At 32.8% G+C, this 24024-nt stretch overlaps 7 protein-coding genes across 15 annotated transcripts in view; 4 read left to right on the forward strand and 3 right to left on the reverse strand.

The window, feature by feature from the left end:
* The window catches only part of LOC128890709 (importin-7), a 5479-nt gene extending 308 nt beyond the window's left edge, over positions 1 to 5171 (reverse strand). Inside the window, exons 1-9 of one of the 3 annotated variants that reach the window (XR_008460661.1) lie at positions 4978 to 5171; positions 4172 to 4250; positions 1781 to 4100; positions 1457 to 1662; positions 1056 to 1328; positions 804 to 947; positions 601 to 699; positions 334 to 440; positions 1 to 219 (exon numbers count right to left, since the gene is read on the reverse strand). The exon at positions 1 to 219 is cut by the window's left edge and continues 308 nt beyond it. Coding sequence is in view for 2 of the 3 variants with exons in the window: in XM_054149450.1 (XP_054005425.1) it covers positions 632 to 699; positions 804 to 947; positions 1056 to 1328; positions 1457 to 1662; positions 1781 to 4100; positions 4172 to 4250; positions 4978 to 5061 (3174 nt within the window). In the remaining variant the exon portion in view is untranslated. Of the gene's footprint in view, positions 441 to 600; positions 700 to 803; positions 948 to 1055; positions 1329 to 1456; positions 1663 to 1780; positions 4101 to 4171; positions 4251 to 4977 lie in introns of all 3 variants that reach the window. The other 2 variants (XM_054149450.1, XM_054149451.1) reach the window with 2 other exon arrangements.
* A 151-nt stretch (positions 5172 to 5322) lies between these two features.
* LOC128890721 (F-box only protein 28) lies at positions 5323 to 6833 on the forward strand. The gene is made up of 3 exons (XM_054149491.1): positions 5323 to 5641; positions 5740 to 5988; positions 6056 to 6833. Exons 1-3 carry the CDS (start codon positions 5555 to 5557, stop codon positions 6704 to 6706), a joined length of 987 nt encoding a protein of 328 aa, XP_054005466.1. The 5' UTR covers positions 5323 to 5554; the 3' UTR covers positions 6707 to 6833.
* Positions 6834 to 7230: 397 nt separating this feature from the next.
* LOC128890713 (cilia- and flagella-associated protein 91-like) lies at positions 7231 to 10709 on the reverse strand. Of its 4 annotated transcripts, XM_054149467.1 has the most exons (10): positions 10335 to 10709; positions 9908 to 10268; positions 9634 to 9842; positions 9226 to 9574; positions 8819 to 9147; positions 8534 to 8755; positions 8170 to 8465; positions 7847 to 8102; positions 7643 to 7762; positions 7231 to 7547 (listed from the first exon to the last, which is right to left on the reverse strand). In XM_054149467.1, the coding sequence occupies exons 2-10, from the start codon at positions 10155 to 10157 to the stop codon at positions 7539 to 7541; spliced, it is 2040 nt and encodes a 679-aa protein (XP_054005442.1). In that variant the 5' UTR covers positions 10158 to 10268; positions 10335 to 10709; the 3' UTR covers positions 7231 to 7538. The 4 variants fall into 4 exon arrangements, with proteins under 4 accessions (XP_054005442.1, XP_054005440.1, XP_054005439.1 ...); XM_054149465.1 differs by lacking the exon at positions 7231 to 7547 and having other exon boundaries at positions 7558 to 7762; positions 9908 to 10179; XM_054149464.1 differs by lacking the exon at positions 7231 to 7547 and having other exon boundaries at positions 7558 to 7762.
* Positions 10710 to 10913: 204 nt separating this feature from the next.
* LOC128890711 (uncharacterized) lies at positions 10914 to 15045 on the reverse strand. 3 transcript variants are annotated; one of them, XM_054149456.1, is made up of 5 exons: positions 14847 to 15045; positions 13935 to 14458; positions 13118 to 13713; positions 11985 to 13052; positions 10914 to 11831 (listed from the first exon to the last, which is right to left on the reverse strand). In XM_054149456.1, the coding sequence occupies exons 2-5, from the start codon at positions 14446 to 14448 to the stop codon at positions 11142 to 11144; spliced, it is 2868 nt and encodes a 955-aa protein (XP_054005431.1). In that variant the 5' UTR covers positions 14449 to 14458; positions 14847 to 15045; the 3' UTR covers positions 10914 to 11141. The 3 variants fall into 3 exon arrangements, with proteins under 3 accessions (XP_054005431.1, XP_054005430.1, XP_054005429.1); XM_054149455.1 differs by having other exon boundaries at positions 14843 to 15045; XM_054149454.1 differs by having other exon boundaries at positions 14826 to 15045.
* Positions 15046 to 15325: 280 nt separating this feature from the next.
* On the forward strand, positions 15326 to 17942 carry LOC128890722 (thioredoxin-related transmembrane protein 1-like). 2 transcript variants are annotated; one of them, XM_054149493.1, is made up of 6 exons: positions 15326 to 15573; positions 15839 to 16000; positions 16084 to 16258; positions 16363 to 16464; positions 16521 to 16808; positions 16888 to 17942. In XM_054149493.1, the coding sequence occupies exons 1-5, from the start codon at positions 15410 to 15412 to the stop codon at positions 16791 to 16793; spliced, it is 876 nt and encodes a 291-aa protein (XP_054005468.1). In that variant the 5' UTR covers positions 15326 to 15409; the 3' UTR covers positions 16794 to 16808; positions 16888 to 17942. The 2 variants fall into 2 exon arrangements, with proteins under 2 accessions (XP_054005468.1, XP_054005467.1); XM_054149492.1 differs by having other exon boundaries at positions 16521 to 17942.
* An 830-nt stretch (positions 17943 to 18772) lies between these two features.
* On the forward strand, positions 18773 to 20803 carry LOC128890717 (glutamic acid-rich protein-like). The gene is made up of 4 exons (XM_054149485.1): positions 18773 to 18964; positions 19087 to 20135; positions 20203 to 20338; positions 20432 to 20803. The coding sequence occupies exons 2-4, from the start codon at positions 19135 to 19137 to the stop codon at positions 20642 to 20644; spliced, it is 1350 nt and encodes a 449-aa protein (XP_054005460.1). The 5' UTR covers positions 18773 to 18964; positions 19087 to 19134; the 3' UTR covers positions 20645 to 20803.
* A 1354-nt stretch (positions 20804 to 22157) lies between these two features.
* On the forward strand, positions 22158 to 23915 carry LOC128890720 (uncharacterized). Its single transcript, XM_054149489.1, has 6 exons — positions 22158 to 22696; positions 22767 to 22945; positions 23029 to 23266; positions 23342 to 23514; positions 23593 to 23727; positions 23791 to 23915. The coding sequence occupies exons 1-6, from the start codon at positions 22457 to 22459 to the stop codon at positions 23837 to 23839; spliced, it is 1014 nt and encodes a 337-aa protein (XP_054005464.1). The 5' UTR covers positions 22158 to 22456; the 3' UTR covers positions 23840 to 23915.
* The last annotated feature ends 109 nt before the right edge of the window (positions 23916 to 24024 follow it).

Raw genomic sequence — 24024 nt, forward strand, 5'->3', positions numbered from 1 at the left:
CTCTCTCTCTCTCTCTCTCTCTCTCTCTCTCTCTCTCTCTCTCTCTCCTTTTCTTTCGTACCATCATTTCCATGTACGCATATAATCTCTTACTTTTACAAAAAAAACAAAAGAAAAAAAGAAGAAGAGGATTCGATCGCGCTGGACGATGGATTGGCGTGAGCTCGACGAAGAAGCACGGTGATTTGAAAATCGAGATCAGGAATTATTCTCTGGAATCTGCAAATCGAAATACACAGTGATCAGGAGAAGAGAATATCTTTATATGACAAAATAGAAGTTACTATTTTAATTTACTTTAGATGGTATTTTTCTCATATGAGAATTAATTACGTTTTACTAGTGTGTGTTATGAGAAGAAGCGTGCTTCTCCGCAGATTCCATCGTGGAATGGATTTCCAAACGCTCGAAAGGATGCTACCATTGTTGTATGTACCGAGCTATAGTCATGAAAAGCCAGAAAAACGTGAAGAAACAAACAAAAAAAGACGTTCTTATATCCGATTTGATTCATGTGTAACTCGGTGTCAACGGAGTGGGAACATTTATTGCATCGTTAAGGATACGCGACTCAGATGCTTCGCAAATTTATTTACTTACTTAAGCTAAAAATATAAACGATCGGGAGTCTTTATCGGGTCAGGGGCGTACCACCAAAGTTGAACGATGTAGGTACCGTCTGCGAGTGAAAAGCATAACCTGAGAACAAGAATTAAACAAATATATTTTCAATGTGACGATACATCTATTACAATTAGATTGTATAAACTTGTATAAATATTAAAACAGTTAATCGAACTCACCTCCGCTTTGTTCAATTCTTTTACTTTCCAGAGCTGCTTTACGCTGATCCGCTAGAAGGATAATTTCTTGTAATGCTTTCTGTTGTTCCGAAGTTAAATGACCGGTTAATGCTCTGTACCAAACTGTATCCGATCTCTCAATATCTGAAGTCGAAAACATACAAAAATATATATTGTAGATATCTTGTGAAACAGAAAAATTATAAGAACTTATGAAGGCTTAAATAAAACAAGTGCAACCTAGCTGCTTACTTTGCATCACTTCTTTGAAGACAATGTATTCGTCTTGATTCGTGTCTTCTGAATCTAAAGGTGTGACGTAGCATTCGAGTGGAGTTTCTTCGTTAGCATCGTATTCCGAGCCATCGCCATCGTCGTCTGACGTATGATCGCCATGGCCATCTTGAAGCGAAGCTGATACATTGAAACCATGTTGCGCAGCCGATCTTGGCACCTTTTCTTGTAATTTTTCCAAATATTCTTGACTAGCATCGTCGATTTCATCTTCATCCGACGATAATACCTCTGTTGAAGTATGACAAATACTATTATAATTTAATACGTATCAATGTAATACATGTAATCATGCAATTAATGTATACTGAAAATAAATTAAAAAAAGAGGAACGGAGACTGTATATGATAATTGTCACCTTCGTCGATATCGCTGTCGTCATCCTCGTTTTCTTCGTCGTCAGTCTCAGTTACCTTAGCCGCATAGGCTCTTTTTAGACCATCAAAGAGTAGAATTAAAGAAGGTATGATTTGTTGGGCACATTCATTTACTGCTGGCGGTCTCGCTGGTCCCATGCTAATTAAAGTACACAATCCAAGAACGCATAACTTTCTGTCGTGTAATCTAGAAAAATGAAAAAGTTGTTTATATAAAAAATCGCTGATTAGCTATATTTAGCTGTATTACATTAACTGTATATTAGCCAAATAAATATTTATTATTAAAAATGTAAAATACTTGCCCTAAGAAACAGTCTGTGTCATGTATCCATTGTTTAATAAAGTGAGATGCAATTGGTTCCGTTGATTGTCCAAAGTTTCCTTGCAATCTATCCATTGTTTCAAGACAGAGGGCTGGGTTATAATAAAGGGCTGCAATTACTACTTGCAAACACATTGTTCTCAATTCGGAAGTTTTCACTTCACGCATCAGACGCTCCAATACCAATTGCACAAGTGAAGGTATACACTGATCGATATGGCCTTTACATTGTAAAATAATAACTTCCAACAGTTTGGCAGCATGACATTCTGGATCTTCTCCGGCATCGCCAGTTAGTACAGCTTTACACATATTAAACATAGCCAATACGTGATTTTCATTGGAGAGAAATGCTGATGTGTCAACTGTGATATAATTATGAAGGGCGGGCATCATATCGGTAAAATATTCGAAACCATCTTTTTGAAAGAGTTGATACATCCATTCCAGGACTTTCCACATATCTGGTAAAATTGTCTCACCAGTTAAATCGTAAACTAACGAAAGAGCTTCTTCATAAAATTCCATAACGCTTTCTCCAAATATGTGAGCAACAACCTGAAGCACTATTGGTTGTAATTGTGCCATGATTTGTGGTTGTTTAACCATCGCAGTTAGTAAAGTCTCTATTGTGTTTAACAAACCCATGGCAGTTATAGCTTTTTCGTCACTGCCTTCATCTGTTTCTAGCACTTGGCTGAAAGTTGCAGCTAGGTGCTGACACATTTCAACTGCAATTGGCATAAGCTGATTCGAATATGTACAAACAATTTTCTGTATAACAGTCGTTAAGTCGTCGTTCTCTGTTTCTCGTACAATAGTTAATAATTCAAGCGTTATCGGTTTGATTAGGGGTTCTATGTATTTTTGTGCTTTATCCTGAGCAGAAAGAAGCATCTGCAAAGCAATGGCAGCCTCTACCTTAACTGGAAGATCTTGGTCCGTCAGAAGGGCATTTGTAGTCAATCGAATTGCCTCGATTAGTATCTGTTCCTGCTTAAATTTTATCTCGGAAAAATAGTGCAATACCCAACATGCTCTTGCTCTCATATGTCCATGAGCACTATTGAATTCGGGAAAAACATATTGTAACAGCATCTTGTCCATTTGTTCTTTGTAAACTTTCTTCTTTAACAAGACATCTGCTAAACTTCCAACCATGTGTAACGCGCCATCCTTTTGTCTGGGATCTGCATTTGGACTAGTTAACACTTCCATGCAGAATTGCATGGTTTCTTGAAGCATACTTTTACGTTTTTTACAAGCAGAATGCAATAATGTTTGTGCCGCGGTTACCGGAGACACAAAGTCTTCGAATATATCGAATTTCACTCTGATATATTCATATGGATTGTTATTCCAAAGTTCTTCGTCCGCGGCAGAATATGAAAGAATTGGAAAGAGTACATCGCGAATTATCTCGAACATATGTGGCTTTAAAAACTTCCATGAATACGCGTGACTCACTCCCTGATTAATGTAATTAATTGATTGCTGAATCACTCTGGGCGATACATATATCTTTCTCCGATATTGATCCAAAATTTTTAATAGGACTTCGAGTATACCTCCACTGAAAGTTCTCAGGTACCACTCGGAAAACTCCTTGTACTCTTTGGTTACATTTCTAGGACTGCCATATCTCTCGAACATTCTATGAAGAATATGAAGAGCCCATTTCTTACACTTCCACCATGGTAATTCTGCTCGTTCATCGTCGTCTAAATCTGGATTATTCGTTTCGGGCGGAACAGGCCTATCGGCTACTTGTCGCACCACATCCATCCATTGTGAAAAAACTTCTTTCGAAATCAAGTCCAAAGGGAGAGTATACTGCGTGAGGGCAAAGAAAATCTTCAATATCTGTTTTTGCAGCAAAACTGATTGATCAGAAGAATCTGGTAAAAGTCGCAATATTAGCTGGTATATCATAGGAAATAAAAGATTCATTGCTTCGTTCAGTGGCCCTCTCTCCTCTGCTTTTTTATACTCAAAATTTTTAACAAGTTGATAAAGCGCTAGAAGAACACCTGGCCAGCAGGAAGCATCAGAATTCTGTAAATATATTGTAATTTTGTCCACTATTTGTGTCCATCTTCCAGGAAAGTCATGTTTTACAATGTTATTGACACAAACTGCCAATTGTACTCTGATAAGTTCTGGTGCATGTACAAGAGCATCGACGATTGCATCGCGAATCATTGCTCTATCCTGTTCGTGAATGCTGAACTCAACCGGACCATTTTCGCTTTCTCTGTCAGCCCAATTTGTGGTAATTAAATTTTTTAAATATATAACACCTGCATTAATAGCGATTTATCATTACTTTATTCTTGTTGTCTGTTGTATAATAATTATGATTGTTATTTACCAGCTTGTCGCACAGGCATATCGTCCGCAGTCATTACTACTTGGAGCAATGTTGGCGCAAAACCAATAATTTTATGTATCTGAAAATATTTACTCTATGTTACAGTCTATTCGTATTTAGTCTAACTGTCACCCATATGATTATTTCATAAACAAATGTAATTTGACAAATTAATATACATGCGTACCAATAAAAATATTTCAATAATTATTCATACATATACATATACATATATATATACATATATATATATATATTTGTTCTTAGAATGAAATAATAATGAATAAAGTCTCAAAACAACTGGTAATAGTGTCTAATTAAAACTGAGTTAGCCATAATGTATGCAATGTATGGAATAATTTAAGCACAAATGGTTTAATAAGTTATGCAAGCTGGAACTATACCACAAATAAAATTGAGCAGTTATTTTGCTACACCAAATGTTTACCAGCAATATAGTAGAGAAAATGTCAAATGGTTAGAAAATTAATTTAAATAAAGATTCCTAAGAACTCTATACTACATTAAAGAATTTGTAAATAAGTAAAAAAATTGGATAAAAATGATGATGAATTTGGTTAAAGGTCGTTTTCGATGTGGAGTGAAGACGATAAGTAAGTAAGGATGTCTAAAGGAAATATTAGTTTGAATAATCGTAAAGATAGCATTTTTATAAATGATTATTAATGGTAATCGAGTATAAACGATGAAGGGAGGAACGAAAAGGAATAAAAATGTTCGCAAAGAGGCACATGTTTCTGTCGGGGTGTCGGTCATTGAAGCACGTTTTCCATCAATTGACCGACCTGATTTAGTTGCTCCTCAGCTTGCTTCTGTTGCGCTGGGTCAATCGTGGCACGCAACAATTCTGTTACTTTCCGTACATCCATCTTGTGAGTGGTTTTCTGTTGGCCGACGGTGTCCAAATTTTTTGACTCCTCCTCACGAATTCGACCCGGCGCATTCACCTCGCTACTCCCTCGTCACGTGACACAACAATATGGCGGCCGAGAGCCGATTGCGTTATATCCGGCCACTAAACATGCGAAAATTAGAGAAGAAACTGACGTATATCGCGTATGCTTGTCGATCCTTGCGGTATTGCAAAAATATAGATAGTAAACTGCATTTGAGACCGACTCCACTCGCAGCCATTCATATGCAAATGCAACAGCTATATTTGTTATAGGATAGGTCATCGGTCGGTCAAAACATTGTAATTGTAATTGTGTATTGTATTGTATTGTATGCACCATAGTTGAAATTGCTGTGTCGAACGCATTATCGCGCTGATCGAAAAAGATACGAACCGATGCGATATTTGAACAATTTTTATCGAATGAAAGTGTTATAAGTTCGACCATAAAACTACATAACACTGACATGTTGCAATTAATAAATCTTCCCGATATTGTTTTGGAGACAATTCTGTCTAACCTTACGTACGACGAAATTTCTCGATACAGAATTGTAAGATTGTTTTTTGTATATCTTGTATCAATGTTTGGATTGTTAAGTAAAAATTACATAACGAATTCTCTAATTTTCTATGTATTTTATGTCGATAGGTTTGCAAACAATTTGATCGAATATGTAAAAAGTTGTTGAATCGAGGTTTCAATTTGATGGAAAAATATCATGCTCAATGTTTGCGTGCAGTAAAAAGTCAGCTGCCACGAAGAGAATCGGAGAGAAGGAGTCACCCTTTGGCCCGTCATTGTGATATATTAACAGCAATCGAAACAAGGATATCCATGTTATCCATGACTTTTATAAAATATGTAGACCTGAATCTGTGTTGCTTTATCCCTGGAAAGGTGAATGATCAAATATTCTACAACTAACATGTTATGGTTTGATTGATAATCTATTTTTACTTATTAGGTGATTGATGAAATTTTTCGAGTTCTCCGTTTGATTCGTGACTCTAAAACTCCACCTAGAGCTCATGAAATACTTCAGGAATTAAGAGATATTAGTAGTATGGCTATGGAACATTTTGATGAAAAAATTTTACCAGATTTAAAGCACAGTATTTGTACATCTGTTGTTAGTAATGTAGGTTCCTATGAGTTACCAGGTGGAAGTTTGATGATTTCGCATCATACTACAAATCCAAACAGTACAACACTACCGCATAATCTTAACTCTGAAAAATTGAATCTTACTTTTAAGAAAATTTTTTGTCGTACGAAAAAAAATAAACTGTCCGTTCTAACAATGAAAGGTCAGATAAATAAAATGAAACTTAGAATGAAAAGGCAAGGTTTTCAAATGAGACTTCAAAGTTTAAAATTACAAGAACAGGCAAAAAAAATACATGATCAAGATACGCAATTGGCTGAAATGAGAAAACATCTTGAGGAATGGGAGCAAAAAATGGTTGATTTAACAGCTGGTTTAAGTCGTGCAAGAGAAGAAACACAAAAACCTGACTCTATAGAGACTTGCAAAAGAAAACTTATAGATCAGACAAAAGACTTGCAAGCAAAAAGATGTAAACTGGTAATAGAAAGAATAAAATCAATATTATAGAAGCTTCAATTTTTACGTTAACTTGTCCTTTGTATATAATAAGGTTGTATATGAGAAACAAGATCTTGCTCTATTTGTATTTTGCATTTTTTATGTTATAACTGAATAAATTTAAGTGTTTAAATTATCTACATATTAAAGTGTAATCTATATAGCTATTTTCTAGACGCAATTTGAAATTATTAGAGAGTATAATAGTAAAAAGTAGACAGAAGAGTACTATATAAAATAAAATTGAAACGTGTTCATTTTACTAACCAGCATGTATACGAAAGATAAAAATACATGTGATCAAAACAAAATATATGAATAGATATCATGGATTGTTTTATTAGATTATTGTATAAACTTATAATTCACCTAATAAATGTATTAAAAATTATAACTATATTTAAGAATATAACTTATGTATCATTTTGAACAAAGTATCAAAAACTGAATATTGATTTAAAATTGAAATTTAAAATCTCAATGAAACTTATAATATTTATTTAATTTGTTCTTTATTTATTATATTTGTAATTATATTTCTGTATACAGAAATATTATTTTATGAGATTATTTTAAAAATATGTAAGATTTCTGGTAAAGTAAAATTAGCGACAAATTTTTTTATCAGGTGTATATATATATATCTGTATGTGTGTTTTATTTGTAACTTAAACAATTTTAAACATTTATTAATACACACAATATGATTGTTTTGATGTGTAGTAATATTGTTTTTTATATCATTTTTAGTTTTAAGCTAATAAAATAATAAATATATTTCACTTGAAATACTAACCTTTACAAACTTCAGCAATTATGATTTTCAACAAACTGTTCAGTTCTATACCATCTTTAACAATATAAATTATTAGTATATATTGCTTACTAAAAAAAAAAGCAACAGCATAATTGATCTTTACAAGGGACTTATATATGCATACATACTGGAACAACATTTGATATGATACTTTCCAAAATTGCTTTAACATCCTTAACAGCAATTGTGTTTAGGTTTAGAGATTCCAATTGTTCTTCTGCTGTGTCTGCTGTTGAACACGCTTTGGACTAAAAGAATTTTATAGAAAATTTAATGTCTGAAATAAGTATTCTATGATAATAAGTATTCTAAAAAATGAGAATGTATATTACGATTTTCTCCGTGTCTAATATATTAATTGATTTCATTTTGTCACATGTTTCTCTACATATTTCGTTGGATGGAGAATTTAGATTTTCGATAGATGGTAAATTTAATATTTCGTCATAAAGTACTTCATGCGCATTTCGCAGATAACTTTGTTGTTTTTCTCTTATACTTTTCCGTGTAGAACTTTTTTCCGCTTCGGGTAATACGAAGTTATAAATCATGTTTGCTACCAGTTCTTCTTCTGCTACTCTTGTTGCACTAAACAAATGTACATAAAAGGAATAAGTCAAAAATAATTAAAAACTTATCTTTAACAAAATATTACTTGTCCTGGGCATATTTTGATATATCGTCCACTTTATCGCATAACTTTAAAATATATTTTTTGGCTGCCTCATCCGATACCCATTCGATGCCTTCTTTTATAATATCTTCTAGGTAGGTTTCCACAGACTCTTGTTGAACTTTTACAATTTGTTTAAACATTTCATCAAATTCTCTACGACGATTGTATTCCAGTTGACGTCTTCCAGCTTCCGCCGCTTCTTTCATAGCTCTCTCTCTTTCAGCTAATAATGTAAAAGCGTGTATTCGGCGTTCATCTTCTAATCTTATCAATTCCTTAAAAAAATACACATATTGTAAGAAATATATAAATTCATTAGTAAGAATAACAAAATAAATCTTACTTTACTAAGAAAATCCAACATTTCTGTAAGACTTATTCCTTCTAAAGAATTAAGAATTTCATATAAACGATTTTCTTGCGTGCTTTTTTCATTTTGTAAACGTTGTAAATCTATCATATGCTCTTTCTCTTTTTGACGTTGCTTTTTACTTTGGTCTTCTAATCCGTGAGATGATTGCAATTCCTCGATTAACTCTCTGCATCTACTTCGACCTTCGAACATCTATAAGAAGATTTATTGAAATATAAAAATGAAATTAATGGAAATATTATATCTAGTACTTACCATGCATTGAAGAGCTCTTCCCCTAACTATTTTTTGCATAAGAGTAGACAATTGATCTATGCGTACATGTTCTGCATTTCCTGTAGTTGTATTATATGGAGTAGGTGGCAAAGATGGTGCTTTATATTTGCGCTTCAATAATGTTGACGTTTCTATTTGCTCAACATTCAATCTAATTACCTTCAGATCAGAGTGTAATTGTCTTAGTTTTTCTTCTGTCCATCTTGTTTCTCTAATACAAAGATCAGTTGGTTTAGGCTTCGGTTTAATTGCTCTCAGTTCTTCGTATGTTGGAAGCCAGCTTGGTAACGTATTTATTTGATCTATACCTAAATAATTGAGTATTGAAAATTACAACATATTATTGAAGATAATATATTGTATTATGATAATACATTTATGCTTACTTTCAATGTAGCTTCCTCTTAATAATTCTTTTTGTATTACTTCATGTCTTCTTTGTGGATGCTCCCCATAACGCATTTGTGGTGCATATATTTCAGATGCTGCATCAGCATGTTCTTTAATAATATCATGTCTAGCCGGTCGCTGCTTTTGGTGATGTGTTTTACGAAGCTTTCTTAATTCTCTTCTAAGATTATGTTTAATAGAATTTACTTCTTTATCTCTACGATCGGATAATACAATTTTCAACCTATTAAAACGATCTTGTGCTTTCTTTCGTTTTTCACATTCAAGAGATTTTGATATTTCAGACATCAGTTCAAATCTATAATCCATTATTGCTTGAATCTCCTAAGGTAATAAAATTTATTTTCATGGATGCGAATAAACATTTTGTATGAAATATTTACCGATTCTCTAAATGCCCATTCGTCTACTTCTAATGCTGTTAATATAGTTGTCCGCAGTTTGATATTAGCTGATGTATCCATGGGAGGAAGGATTTCTTCCCATGCCTTTTTCATTCTCACTCGACTAATGATTTCTATTTCACGAAGTCCAGCTGGTAAACCATGATTCCAAGTTAAATGTGCTATCGTTAATGCTTCAGGATTATGTCCTAAAATATCAATAAATGTATTATAGCATTACATGCATATGTAAATTGCATTCATTATTTTTTACCTGTCTTAATTCTATATGGTGGTTCCCAAGGTACTGTTTGCGATTCGCTATCACGATAATCTGTTTGAGTTCCCACATTCTTATATGGTTCTATCTTAGGTGAAAATGCATAACACTGTTTTTGAGCATCTCTTACTACATCATTCAGAATGTCATGATTAAAGTGTTCAGGAATGTTTACATTTTGTGTTTTTGGTACTAAAAATGGTATAATTGGACGTCGAAAATATTTATAATTATTGGAACTCATAATTTCAGTTGCAGCTGTTACGCTAAAAGTATTAGATACAAAACCAATTAATTTGTCGTTTACTATACAATACACAGAAATATCGTTTCTTGATTAATATAAATACTGTACCTGAAAAATAAAAAATTATATTATTAGTTCAATAATATCTTATTACTTTTTAAAGTGTTAACTTACTTAAACTTTGAAATCCAGTTTTCTTTTTCATTGTCGTACTGTCCCTTTATTCGATTTTTCTTTGCAAATATAAGATTACTACATGTATTCTGTAAAATTAAGTATTAAAATTTCTAATTTTTTTAATAGAGATTTTAAGAAGGGATCGATGCAATGATAACTTACAAATGTACAAACTTCTTGTACTCTAGGCATTTGAAATTTTTGCTTATTACTGTACACAATGGAAGAACGGTCTGTGTAATGTGTATAATTATATATAATACAAACGTGAAAACTATTGATAATATTGATGTATGTAAAGTATGTTATAGAATATATAACTTACGGCTGATAGCTTGTTTTTTAGCCATAATATTTAATAATTAATAGTTGTAAATAATATTCTAATATAATTAATTCTTTCTTATGAATGACACAAACGTACACCCACTTTTTTTTATTAAGAAAGCAAACATTGGATAATGGTTGTTTAGAATGTTTTGTAAAAGATTGGATGTGACATGAAACAGATATTGATCAAACACTAACTTCACATACAAGCATAAATGAACATGGTTTTAATAAATTTCAATGAAATTGTATTGGTTGTAACATGTATTTTATATTTTACATATATCAGTAATTATTAAATTACTTCCTTTCATTATAAGTATATTAAATATTATAGACATTTTTTCAAAATATAGAAATGTACAACTTGTAAAATTAACATAAGAAGTAAACAAAATAATCTAAAGAAAAAACGAATTACGTATTTAGGCACAGGTATCATACGTTCAAAATATCGATATAAATAGAATTTATTTAAGTATTTTTCTTATGAAGCGAATTGAAATATCCATTTCCGCGCGGACCTAAATATTCGGACCAACTCTGATGGGAGGAAATATTTTCACAACTTTGATTAGGTAACATATCCTCTGGGCAAGAACATTCTAGTTTCATTCTGTGTATTGTCATTTGTCCAAATGAAATTTTTAAAGTTTCTTTTTCTGTATATTGTTGGTGTACTTTGCGATTAATACCGCGCTCGACCAAACATTCTTTAATAATATGATCACTTTCTTTGTACTGTAGTTTTTGTTCTAAAAGTATCTTTTTTCTACACTCTGAATCTTCTTGAACCAGTACTACAGGTATCTCCGAAGGAGGTAACCAAAGTGTAGAAAATACCAAATCTACAGAAGTTGTATCTTCCGATTTTAGAATAGAAGGTAACAATATTCCAGTTGGTGGTTGTTTCTGCACACCATACATCTGATACATTCGATGACTTTCGGCCTTTGACTTTACTTCTTCTATCTCTTTTTTTTTGTGTAACTCTTCTGTAGATTTATCTGTTAATTGTACAAAAATGTTCGATTTCGTTTTAATATGTCTTTCCTTATTCTGATTCTTTAACGAGTCTTGTTTAAAAATTTCTCCTATGGTAGCATCTTCTTCTTTATTTTGTATAGTATTAGGAAAGTTATGATTACGAGCTTGCATAACATCCTGAAATGTAACGATGTCGTTAATTAAATTATTTTCTTCGGTAGAATGCGAACAACAATTTTTACCACACATTTTTGAATATTAAACATTTTACGTAATTTATTTTTATATATTTTCCATATAATCCTTAGCTGTATATACAAATAATCGTACCACAAGAGTCCGTTCAGTTGATTCCTTTGTGTTATTTCCATTGTCTTGCGCAAAACCTATCATTCTCTTCTGCGAAATCGTACTTTTTATGTCTGTATCTTTATTATTTTCCATATTAAAATTCGTAAGATAATCATTAAATTTACGATTAATGTTACTTCTTCGTTCTTGTACTTCATCCACCGGTGAATAATCCATAGATTGTTCATCTTCCCCATTACTATTACTCTCACCGTCATATAAGATATCGTAATCTTTATTCGTTTGTGTATTTTTTTGCGACCACTTATTTCCATTCTGCCAAGTATAATCTTTATTAAAATTGCCTGCCCTATCATTTTGATAGTCGATAGTAGAAAACTTTTTCTGCGTCATATATTCCTTATACGTTTCATCTATTTTACGGTTCATAATATTAGGTTTATTTTCATGTTCTTTAGGAATTCCTTCTTCGTTTTGATTTCTATAAATTGTTGCCGAAAAATATAATGATATACCAGGTGGACCAACATGTTGACTCAAAGCATATAAATTTGTGGTTAGCGTAGAGTTAAAATTTAGTTTACATAAATCAGCGCCCGGTTCAGGTATAAGTGTTTCATTTTTTATAGATGGATATTTTTCTTTAATTTCTTCGTAAGTTAAACAATCAACCGACCAATATAGAAACCAATCGTTACCAAAACCTTCAACAGTAACAGATAAGCCAGACATTTGTCTATTTAGACTATTTTCTATTGGTTTCTCTAGTAAAGATATTCCTGTTTTTCCATCTATAATGGTCGCGACTGTGTAATAAAATGTAGAAAGATTTAAGTCTGTATGATGTTTCACCATAAAATCTGGAATGTTATCATCATTATAATATCCAGGAATAGGTATACTTATTAATTCAGAATTAGCGACTGTATAATTCCAAATAGGTTCAAATGTTAATCCATCGTAAGCTATTACTGTAGAGTTGAACATAGCGACGATAATATCTTCGATTCCATCTAACGTTATATCCACCAAAATTGGAGGTAAGGAAGTTCCTTTACCTGTATCACGATGCAATTTTCGTAATTTCTACAACATATTTCATATAATTACTGCTTATATATGTGTTCATAAATGATAAACAAGTAACTTACCAAATTACCATGTATCAAATTCACCTGAGGAACTACGTATAATGCCCCCGATTGCATTTGACTACTAGTTACAAAAACAAAAATATTTTCACCATCTGGATGGATTAATTTTTGAGGAGCTGAAAATAATTGCTCTGTTTTTGGTAAAATTGAACTTCGTATAATATTTCCATTAATTCCTGATATTACAAGAATTTCACTTAAATGAATTTCTCTTGATTGTACAGTATGAGATGCGATAACATCTCCAATTTCATCTCCATCGATATCCGCAATAAATTTAGCATCATAAATTTCAGAAAGTTTCCAATCTTCCGAAGTTGATAATTCCTGAACTGGTATTTTCCAAACGATAGATCCATCGTGTCCATCGATTGCACGCAGTATGCCGCCGTATCCACATATAATACAATCTTTAATTTTATCATTTGTTAAATCCAAACTACAATCAACTGAAAATATTGCACGATCTGTCCAGTGCATCCAAAGAGTATCTCCTGTTTTACCATTTAAAGCTAGGACTCCGCCAAAGCAAGGAATTTGTCCTTCGAAGTATAATTCACATACATATTCTGGAGTATCCGACATATCCAAACCTGTATTTCAAAACAAGAGTCACATCCTGTACAGCTGCTTCTATTATTATTAAATAATTAATAAAAATTCGTTACCTCCTTAATTGAAGTTTCAACAAAATCATAAAGTTACAAAATTAAAATCTGTAAATTATAATATAAATGTAATAAAAAAGTATAAAAAAGAGTGTAGGAAGTCATTTGGATTAAGTTAATATAATTATTTCTATATAAATAAGAACCTGTACTAAATCCAACAATGATGTCTTCCACTCCATCGTCATTAACGTCACTGCTTCTCAATGGAGATTCGGATATCAATTTTGGTAACGATCTGGTCCATAACATCTTTGTGGCAAGAGATGTACACGGGACTATATCGGATTCATTTGATGTATCTTTAAAATCATGTGACAACCAGTTTTTCATAATTGACATTGGCATAGGATTTAAATTTACAACATACATACATAATGTAAATGCACTTATTAATAGTATTACCAATGTCACAAGCAAAATACAACGAGGTATATAGAAAGTTACGTTTGAAAATCTGTATGTTTCAAAATTGTAAGACTTTTTACATTTTCTACGGGGTGCCATTAAAGGCCGTTTAACTCCTCCATCAACATCTATTTTTAAACTACCATTTTTTCCATCTTTAATGAATACTTCGTCGTCGATGTCTGTAAGATCGTCGTCGTCGATACCATCCCGCGTAGGCAAGTTAGGCAAAGTTGGATAGACAGCAGACATATCTTTTATCCTATAGAATTTTTATATTTGTAATTCTTTTCTACAAATTTTATAATAAACTCGCACACAACAATTAAATTAATCTTTAAACATTAAAACTTAAATCAATATAATTATAATAAAATATTCATTACAAATAATTTATTGAGCATGAAAGTAACGTGTTTATTATTACATTTATAAATACATGATGAATAAAAATTAAATAAAGATACATAACATGGCACTTTAATACAAAAGAATTGAATAAAAATACACTATGTATAGTATATGTTACATGAAAATTATACATTAAAACAATTTTTTAAATATTTTCTGTAAAACTTTAAGAATACATTACAATTAACAATCACATATACAATGAAAGTAATAATTACGTGTATTGTTTATTTACGTGCTTTTAGAAGGTGTTCATTAAATTTTAGTTATGAACAAGAGACGATTCCTTTGTTTGTGTGCACTTTCATCGAAAAGTAGGTCACTTGTTATGACTTGCTGTCACTCTCTTCGACCATCTTCGACTCTTCACTGTTTATTTGTTGAATCGTGGTGATTAGCACTAAAGAGTGCGCAGGTGCCAGAACCTATGAGCAGAGATGGGCAAAACCCTAGGCTTCGAATAAATCTGAAGTTTGCCGACATGTTTGTTTCGTTTCCTTTTTTGAACATTTTCCAAAGAAAGAAACGAGACAAACACATCGGCAAACTTCAGGTTTATTCGAAGCCTAGGGTTTTGCCCATCTCTAGTTACATTTCAAGGATGGAAACCTACAAAAATTTACTAGCGTTCTCTTAGGGTAACAAAATGTTATAATGTTTTCGATGTTGTGAAGAAGACTTTATTCGTATCACTATATTTGTCACTATGTGATCGGATTTGTGTGGTTCTTCCAGCAGCCAGCAACCGGCAGCTTCAGGCAGCTTGTGCTTGTGCGTAAGATACCGGTGTATATTAGTTAAGATGTCGTACGGTAAATTGAATTTTGCATTTTACATCACAAGTTGTTGTTTATGTTTGAGTCTTGTAAGCGTTAGTACACAGGCATCGTCGAAAACTACTTACGCGGAACAACTTTCCGAAGAGAACTGGGATCGTATGCTGATCGGAGAATGGATGGTGGAATTGTAGGTTGAAATGATTCTTGCGTCGTCAAATTTGATGGCGTGTCAAAAATTACGTTAAAGAAGACTATGTACTTTAAGTTTTTTTTAATATGTAACATATAAATTAAGAAGGGAAGTTAAATGCGGGGAAGCGAATAATTACATTTCGATTGAATTAAAATTCCGAACAATGAAATAGCTTACTAAAAGTGTCAGTGTTGAAAATTTGACTTCCAAATTGAAATAATTATGTTTAAAGTTTCAATTTAGATATCTTTTATTTTAGTTATGCGCCGTGGTGTCCTGCTTGTAAAGCACTCGAACCAGTTTGGGAACATCTTGCTTCGTTAAAGAAAAATCTAAATATCAATGTTGGAAAAGTTGACGTGACCGATTCTCCAGGACTAAGTGGAAGATTTATGGTTACAGCTTTGCCAACGATATATCAGTAAGCATCCTCCTTAGTCTGATATCATAAAAACAAGTAAACATCTAAATAGAAAATTCATAAATAATTTTAATGTTTTTTAGTGTTAAGGATGGTATATTTAGGCAATATAAAAGTCCTAGAGATAAAGACTCTTTGGTTGAATTTGTATCTGAAAAGACTTGGGAAAAAATTGAACCGATACCTGGTTGGAAAAGCCCAACTTCTATTATGATGTCTGTTATTAGTCAATTCTATAAAATGTCACAAGTATTACGGGTAAATAATAATTACACATGGTGTTTATTCAACAAAGCAGAATGAAAATCAATGAGATAGCCCTAATTCTAATTAATTACTGAATTTATTTATTGTTTATTCAGGGTGTACACAATAAACTTATGGAAGACTTTGGAGTGCCTACATGGGGAAGTTACTTAATCTTTGCAGTTACAACTATCGTGTTAGGCGCTATATTGGGATTGGTAAGTTTATATGCTGAAATTTTAAATGTAATAAAAACTAACATTATCGTTTGCAGTTTATCGTTTGCTTGATCGATTTTATATATCCGCCAAAACCTGTAACGCTGCAAGGTGAAAAGAAACAGAAAGATGGATCAGGTGGATTCATGCAAGAGAAAAGTATACAGGACGAAGAAATAGTTGAAAATGTTAAAGACGATTTAGTAGACGAAGAATCTGAAGGGGAAACATCCGACGTAGAAGAGAAAGAAAAAGATACGGACAAAGATTCAAAGCCTGAACCGAGTAGTCCGAATGTCCGCAAGCGTAAGCCACGTAAAGCTGACTAGACATACTAATTTGTTGTATGTAAATATTTAACATCTGAACAGAATAACAAATGATATTTAACAGTTTGTAATGTCAATTCATTTTGATAATTAGAAACAACGACACCGTATTATATGGTTGACCTAATAATATTTGACAAGGAATTGCAAAAGCTCATGCAAAAAGATGGAAAGACTACTATAGATCTTATTGAGAATTCGCATTTACTTGGAAGATATAAGATACATGTATTCAGAGTAGACAGCAAAATTTTTATTTTACACAAAAAAGAAAATTTTTGAATATAAAAATTATTATAACTCAGGTATTAATTTTTAAAATCTTAGAACAGCAATTATGATAACAATGAATAGTAGGATTCCGGATATCCACTTGTAAATTTACGATACGATTGATTATTGCTTCCAAATATAGACATTTGCTACTTTTGTTAAATGCGAAAGCGATAACTGTAAATTGTATCACCAGTATAATAATACCATGTTTATTAATATTTGGTAGCTAATACAGAGAAAATAATGGTTGGTTTCAACTGTGTTCCTTTATTTTTTCTTAACGAATTTCTGCATAAATTTACAATACGTATATTTAATATTATAGTTGATTATAAGTAACTAATATATTTTCCTGTACAAACTTTTTATTTATAACTTTTGCATACAATATTGTAAAATAAACAATTATGTATTATTTATATACACGTACTGTTTTTTTTTTGCATAGTAGCAAAAAGTATTTGCTTTCAGGTTGTTACAAATAATTAAAAATTTAGTTATGTACATCAACTTTAGAATTTTTTACACAATTGTATTGTGTAATACATTTTCTGTTTTTATAGAATTGTAAAATTTTGTATGCAACACTTATTACAATGGCAAGTAAAAAAAATGAATTTAACTGAATTATTTGTATTTTTAGTATATTGTACGATTAAATTTGTACTTGAATGGTACAATTTTGAAATGACTTTTTCCTAATATTTTAATGCAGGAATAAAGATATTAATACAATATAAAAGGTTCGTAATTGTAAATAACTGGTTAAGTATATTTAATCGATTGTATGAAACTTTTGTAGTGTTTATTCTATATGAAGTAAATATTGTAGGTTAATGTGCTCGTATGCTATATCAAATACACACACACACACACACACACAAATATGTAATAATTAATATACACTGCGTTTACAGTATTCATTAGTATTTTAAAATATAGTGCAATCACTCAACAATTACTAAATGTCTTCCATAGATATTACATGGTTCCATTTTTACAATTCGTTTATAAAATAACATTACTGACCATATACTGTACTGAAATTTGTTCGTTACATGATTTAGACATTCGATTAATTTAGAATTGTATAAATATAATGTTTAGTTCAGACTTAAAACAGATTAATACTTTTATAATTTTTCTAACATTCCTTGAAAAATGAGATATATTTTTACAGAACAGCTTATATTTAATTATACAAAGATATCTATCTTAAATAGATAGTAACACTTGTAAATTTCACTGCCTAATAAATGTATTATATGACAATTACGAGCTTTGTTTATAAAAATAAATTAAAGAAGTTTGTTATTATTTAGATATGCATTACGATACGAATAAGCAGGACTATAGCTTTGAAAAATCTCTCTAACCATTCTATCAACTATTTAAGTATATAATAATATTTTTCGAATAACACCGGTACACCGGCTTTGATATAACGGAAGTGACGGTTATAAAGAAATTACTCAATTTGAAATTACCACTAGTACAAAGAAATATGTCATACGATTTGTACTTTATTTATTGCTCGATAAAATTATTGTCGATAATATATTGCAAGCAATGTATATGTAGTTTAAGTAATAAACGCTAAAATGTATTGAAAAATATAGATTATAAGCTCGATGCGCATGCGGAAATAAGATAAATCGAAATCGGAACTATACTACGTGGTTCAGCGTTTTCTACATTTACACGTTACACGCTTGTACGCAGAAAGAGACGCACTAGCACCACGCGCATGTTGAATTTAACCTTAAAAACTTGATGTTCGACCACGTTTAAGGCGGCATGCTGAGTTTATTCTATTTAATTGACGAAGTACACATTTCTTTGTTCTTCAAACTGTTTTAGAAAGAGCAGCGATTAAATATCAAATTAAAAAATAGGTAAGCTGAATTACATTTCATTGAAATTAACTTAAAAATTACAATAATCGATTTTTGCATTCTTAATTCTTGTTACGTTCCAAGCTTTACTATTATAAATTACTATCATTTCTTTTATACAGACGAATATTTAGTGACTTTACGTTTATATATTGAGTAAGCAAGCAATCATGGTTAAAAATATAAAGAAACGCCCGGTAAGCGAAAGCGAAGCTGTTGGGAAGGTAGGCGAATTAAATACGAATAAAGCACAAAAAAAAGCGAAGGTAGAAAATGGAGCTGTGCGAAATGATAAAGGTATTAAAAAAGATGCATTGAAGAAATTGGCGACCGAAAAGAAGAAAGAGCAAGGTATGGGCGTAGTGCAAAGTTCTGTAAAGAAGCCAGTGGGTGAAGTTAGTACAGACAAAAATAAGAAAAAAATGGTAGATGGCAAAGAGGAAAAACAACAAAGAGTAAAACAGCAAAGATTACAGTATCGTGAGAAACGTAAATTGAATAGACAACAAAAAACTAAACCTGGAACAAAACCTGAGTTATCCGTTGCAGAGATAAAACAGAAAATTGAAGATATAGAGAAGCGAGGAAATCTAACAAAAACTGCTAAGAGAAAATTAGCAACATTAAAGAAAGTGTTAGGAATAAAAGAAGGAACATACAAGCCAAAGGAACAAGTTGCAAAAAAACAGGCAGGTAATAAATCAGTAGAAGTTGCAAAAAAGAAACAAATCCAAAATAATGAACAAAAGAAAAAGTTACCAGAAAAGCCAGAACTTAAGATGAATAAAGTTAATAAAAAAAAGAACCCTAAACAGGGCAATTTACTTCTTGTAAAACAAAATGATCCAGATGAAGATGAAGATGATGATGATGATGATGATGATGATGATGTTGAGACAGATAATGATGTAGAAGAAGAGGATGAGGAAGATGTTGATATTGACGCGGAGGAGGAGGAGGAAGAGGAGGAGGATGACGACGAGGATGAAGAGGACGAAGAGGAGAACAGTGAAGATGATGAAGATGACGATGACGACGAATCAGAGGTTGATGATGAAGCTACGACAAATAATATTCAAAGTCCCAGCGCGAAGGAAAAATCAAAACAGAATACAGAGCAAGAAGGAAAGAAAAAAAGATATGTTCTTTTTGTAGGAAATCTACCGTATAGGTAAGAATTGTATAATTCTTCCGTACACTTATTATACATTGTACTAAATATATTTTTTTAATTTCAGCATTACTAACGAAGAACTTAAAAAGCACTTTTTGACTAAAGTCAGTCAAGTAATCGATATCAGAATACCTAAAAAAGACGCGAATACATCGCGTGGATTCGCTTATGTTGAGCTTGCTAATAATACAGATTACGAGGTATATTACTTATTACGTTATAAAATAATTTTAGTATGTATAATATAGTGGTTACGTGTTTATCTATGTATAATTCTTTATATTTATTTACAGAAAGCACTTGCGCTGAATCATTCATTTGTTAACGGACGACGAATAAATGTGCAATATTCCGGAGGTGCTGGTAACAAAAAAGAAGTTGTCGCGAAGAATTTTAAATTACAGGCGCTTCAAAAAGCAGGAAAGTTGGCAGGTGGATATAAAAAAAATAACCAGAAATTTGGTGGAAAGAAGTGGAAACAACATAGGCAAACGACGAAAACATAATTATCGAACGAATAAGATTTAAAATGATTTTTTAAATGTCGTCTTCGATGTTTCTCTATTTGAAAATTTAGAATTAAGTTTTTTATGTAAACGCGATAATTAATTATAAAAGTTTATGTTCAGAGCAGTATAGATAAAACATGTATCTATAAAAATGCGTATACTTTATTCAACGAAACATTAACCTTATTTATTTAAATAGTTAAATATATGCTTTTGAGAACACAAATTTAACTTCGTATGTTTTATGATATAATGAAGTGGTATGTAAGGTACACGTACAACAAATGGTCGGAGAAAAAAATACAAGAAAATCGGATGTCTGACGATTCTCGTAACGTCAAAAGTATAAATTCTTATTTGTACAAAATGTTATACATTTCATTCTCTGATATAAGAGGTTAGTTAAGCGAAATTTATGGTTTGCTGTAAAAAATGTCTGAATCGGAAGTGAAACGTATGACAACACAAGATGAAACATGCGACTCTTTCGATTTTGAGGCAACAGTTGTATGGAGAAACGAGTTTACAGAGGTACAGGATCGTGTTGACTATGTAAAATAAGCGATAAGAAAATTAAATCGTTTCATCTGTCTCAGGCCGAGCTACCCGACAATATTATTTTTCCGAAAGAATTAAATCTATTTTTACGGAATCGAATTCAGGTAAATAGAATATTTCACCACTGTATCGATAAGGGAAAACGGGGAATAGGAAGGATGTAACAATTAGTTAGTTGTGTAAGTTTTCACACCTTTATGCGGATCCTCTCCGCATAAGGGAAAACTATTTATTTATGTTTGTTAATCGAAGAAAAAGCACTAGCTAAAGAAAGATTAATGATCGAAATAAACGGCAGGATCTGATTGCCGAAAATGGTTGTCTACGTCGAGCACTCGAGGAAGCAGAAGAAAAGATTCAGAAGAACCAGGAAACCGTGGAAACGGTTCAAGCGACGACAATTTTGGGAAAACCCAACGAGATAGCCGCCACGAAGATAATCGAGCTTAGCAAGAGGTGTAGAGAGCAAGTAGCTGAGATCGAAGTTCTCAAGTCCAAGTGTAAAACTCTCCAAGTAAATTTGGCTAATAAAAAGAACGAGGAGAAGAACGAAATACACGAAAGAAAACGTTTGCACTCCTCTCAAGAGAGTGAGTTTACATATTATTGGATTCTATGATTTTTATACAAAATATGGAAACAATTTGCGTAATGAACAGAAATGAAAATGTAACAAACCTGATAGCTTGTAATTTGTTACAATTTATTTTATCATTGTAAATATGTATCATGATCGAGATCCAGGATAGTATCGTTGACAAAGGTACCGGGAACAGTCAAACGAAGGATGACGAGGATCGGATGAAACATCTGATCGACAAGTTGCAGCAAACTCAAACGAAATTATACGAGTCTAAAAATACTTGCGCTAGTCTTAAGCAGGACATTAACAAATTGCACAAGGTATGTTATTTATTCTAATAAACAATATTTCGCAGATTTGCTTCGGAGATTTATGAAATTAATGTTTGATCGGTAATCTAAACGCTCTAGTCGTGAAAGATGAAATAATCTTTAAAGATGTGAACGTAGTTACTGTGCAGCGAAGTGGGCGAGAATGTCAACATAAATAATCTATCGAATCAACCGGGTGGATGGCGAGGAAGAGCCGAGCAGATTCGTTTGTTGCAACAGAAGGTGACGGAGTTGCAGTCGAGATTATCGGACTACGAAGGAACCCAAAAGATATCCATTGGTACGGAGTAAAAAATTTGATTGCAACAAGTTTAACATCGTTCTTTCTTAGCGTCTATGGATCGGAAGAATTTCTCCAATCTTCGTAACGTCGAGAAAGAAAGACGGCAACAAATCGAGAATTTAATGAAGCAACTTCGGCAATCCGAGATAGCCATCGAAGGTCACAAGAGGAAATTGGAAGCTTCGAAGGCTAGGATCAAAGTACTAGAACACGAACTGAATGTAATGAAAGGAAACATCGCGGTACTGAACGAGAAGAGATCTCACGACGATCATTTGATCGAGACGCTTAGCGTAAGTGTCGAGGGTCGCGCGTTCTCGACTCCGTTTGTCTTTTTCGGTCTAAAGCGTGGAAAATTCATAGAATCGACTAAAGACGATGGAGATGAAGCACCAGGACCGCGAGATAGATATGAAAAATAAAGAGGAGAAGAGCGAACGCGAGTGTACGGCCTTGAGGAACGACTTGCAATCCGCGCAGTTGCAAATCGATCGACTACGGAGGAGACTGGAAGAGCGGGAGATCGAGATCGATAAGTTGAGGTTCGAGGACTTTTTAAATGTTTAAGACGGTCGGCGGTGAAAATGATCGATAGGACTCTGCATGAGCGTAACGTCGATTTTAGAGACGGAACTGCTTCGAGTCTCGGATCGTTAGGAGTCCAGAGGACTATTCAAACGGATATCTACGTAAATAGTATGAATCCTATCAGCCCTCCGCTTAGTTTCCGAAATTCGTGGGAACCGAACGAATACGTAACGCTGGCTCTTGCTGCCGAGGCTGAAAGGGAAAGACTGTTGGAATTAATAATCGTACTGAACAGGCGATTGGACAAGGAGAGAAGCGACGTTGACGGTCTTTCGGTAAGCTTTTTATCACCAGTGAATTTGATCGCCGAGGTGAATTTTACGATTCCTCGTTACGGACGGAAATTACAGAATTGTTTGCGCGACGAAAGGAAGAAATCGGCGAAATTGGTATCGAAGCTTCGAAAATTGGAGACAGAAAGAGCGGGGAACGCGAGGATCGATACGGGGTACAAGCCAAGGTTATTGCCTAGGTCGTCGAAGACCAACGATGAATGTATCGATGCTGAACAGGCACGGTTCAAGTAAGCTACGAAAGAATTTTTCCGTAAACGAAACGCAAATACATTCTTTATCCATTTTAACGATGATGCGTTTTATAGAATGGAATTGCTCCAAGAGGAATGTCTCGCAACGAAGGCGAGATTAAGTATAGTTCAGCAGGAAAAAGCTTCGGACCTTGCGATGTACAAGCAGATGCTCGATCAAGTTAGAAAAACGTTTCAGGACGCGTGCAGGTGATTCGAGAAGCTAAACATTAAACGATCGTCGAAGGCTAACGAACAATTTTTCGGTTTTAGGGGCAAACCATTGGCTACCGGTGGCAATCGCTCCACGATCACGATGTGATTCCAATATCAGAATTATAATTATAACGAAACTGTGCACGACTGCGTGGCTGTATTTAAACGTAATGGCTTCGAACAATAAAGCGACGGTTTCTACCGATTAGAATTGTGTAAGAACTAACAATAAGAACGACAAAACCGACCACGATGATGAAAATGGGACACGAGATAAGGTGCAACGCTCCA

The sequence above is a fragment of the Hylaeus anthracinus genome, unplaced genomic scaffold (assembly GCF_026225885.1).
Source record: "Hylaeus anthracinus isolate JK02 unplaced genomic scaffold, UHH_iyHylAnth1.0_haploid 12001, whole genome shotgun sequence".
Lineage (NCBI taxonomy): Eukaryota > Metazoa > Arthropoda > Insecta > Hymenoptera > Colletidae > Hylaeus > Hylaeus anthracinus.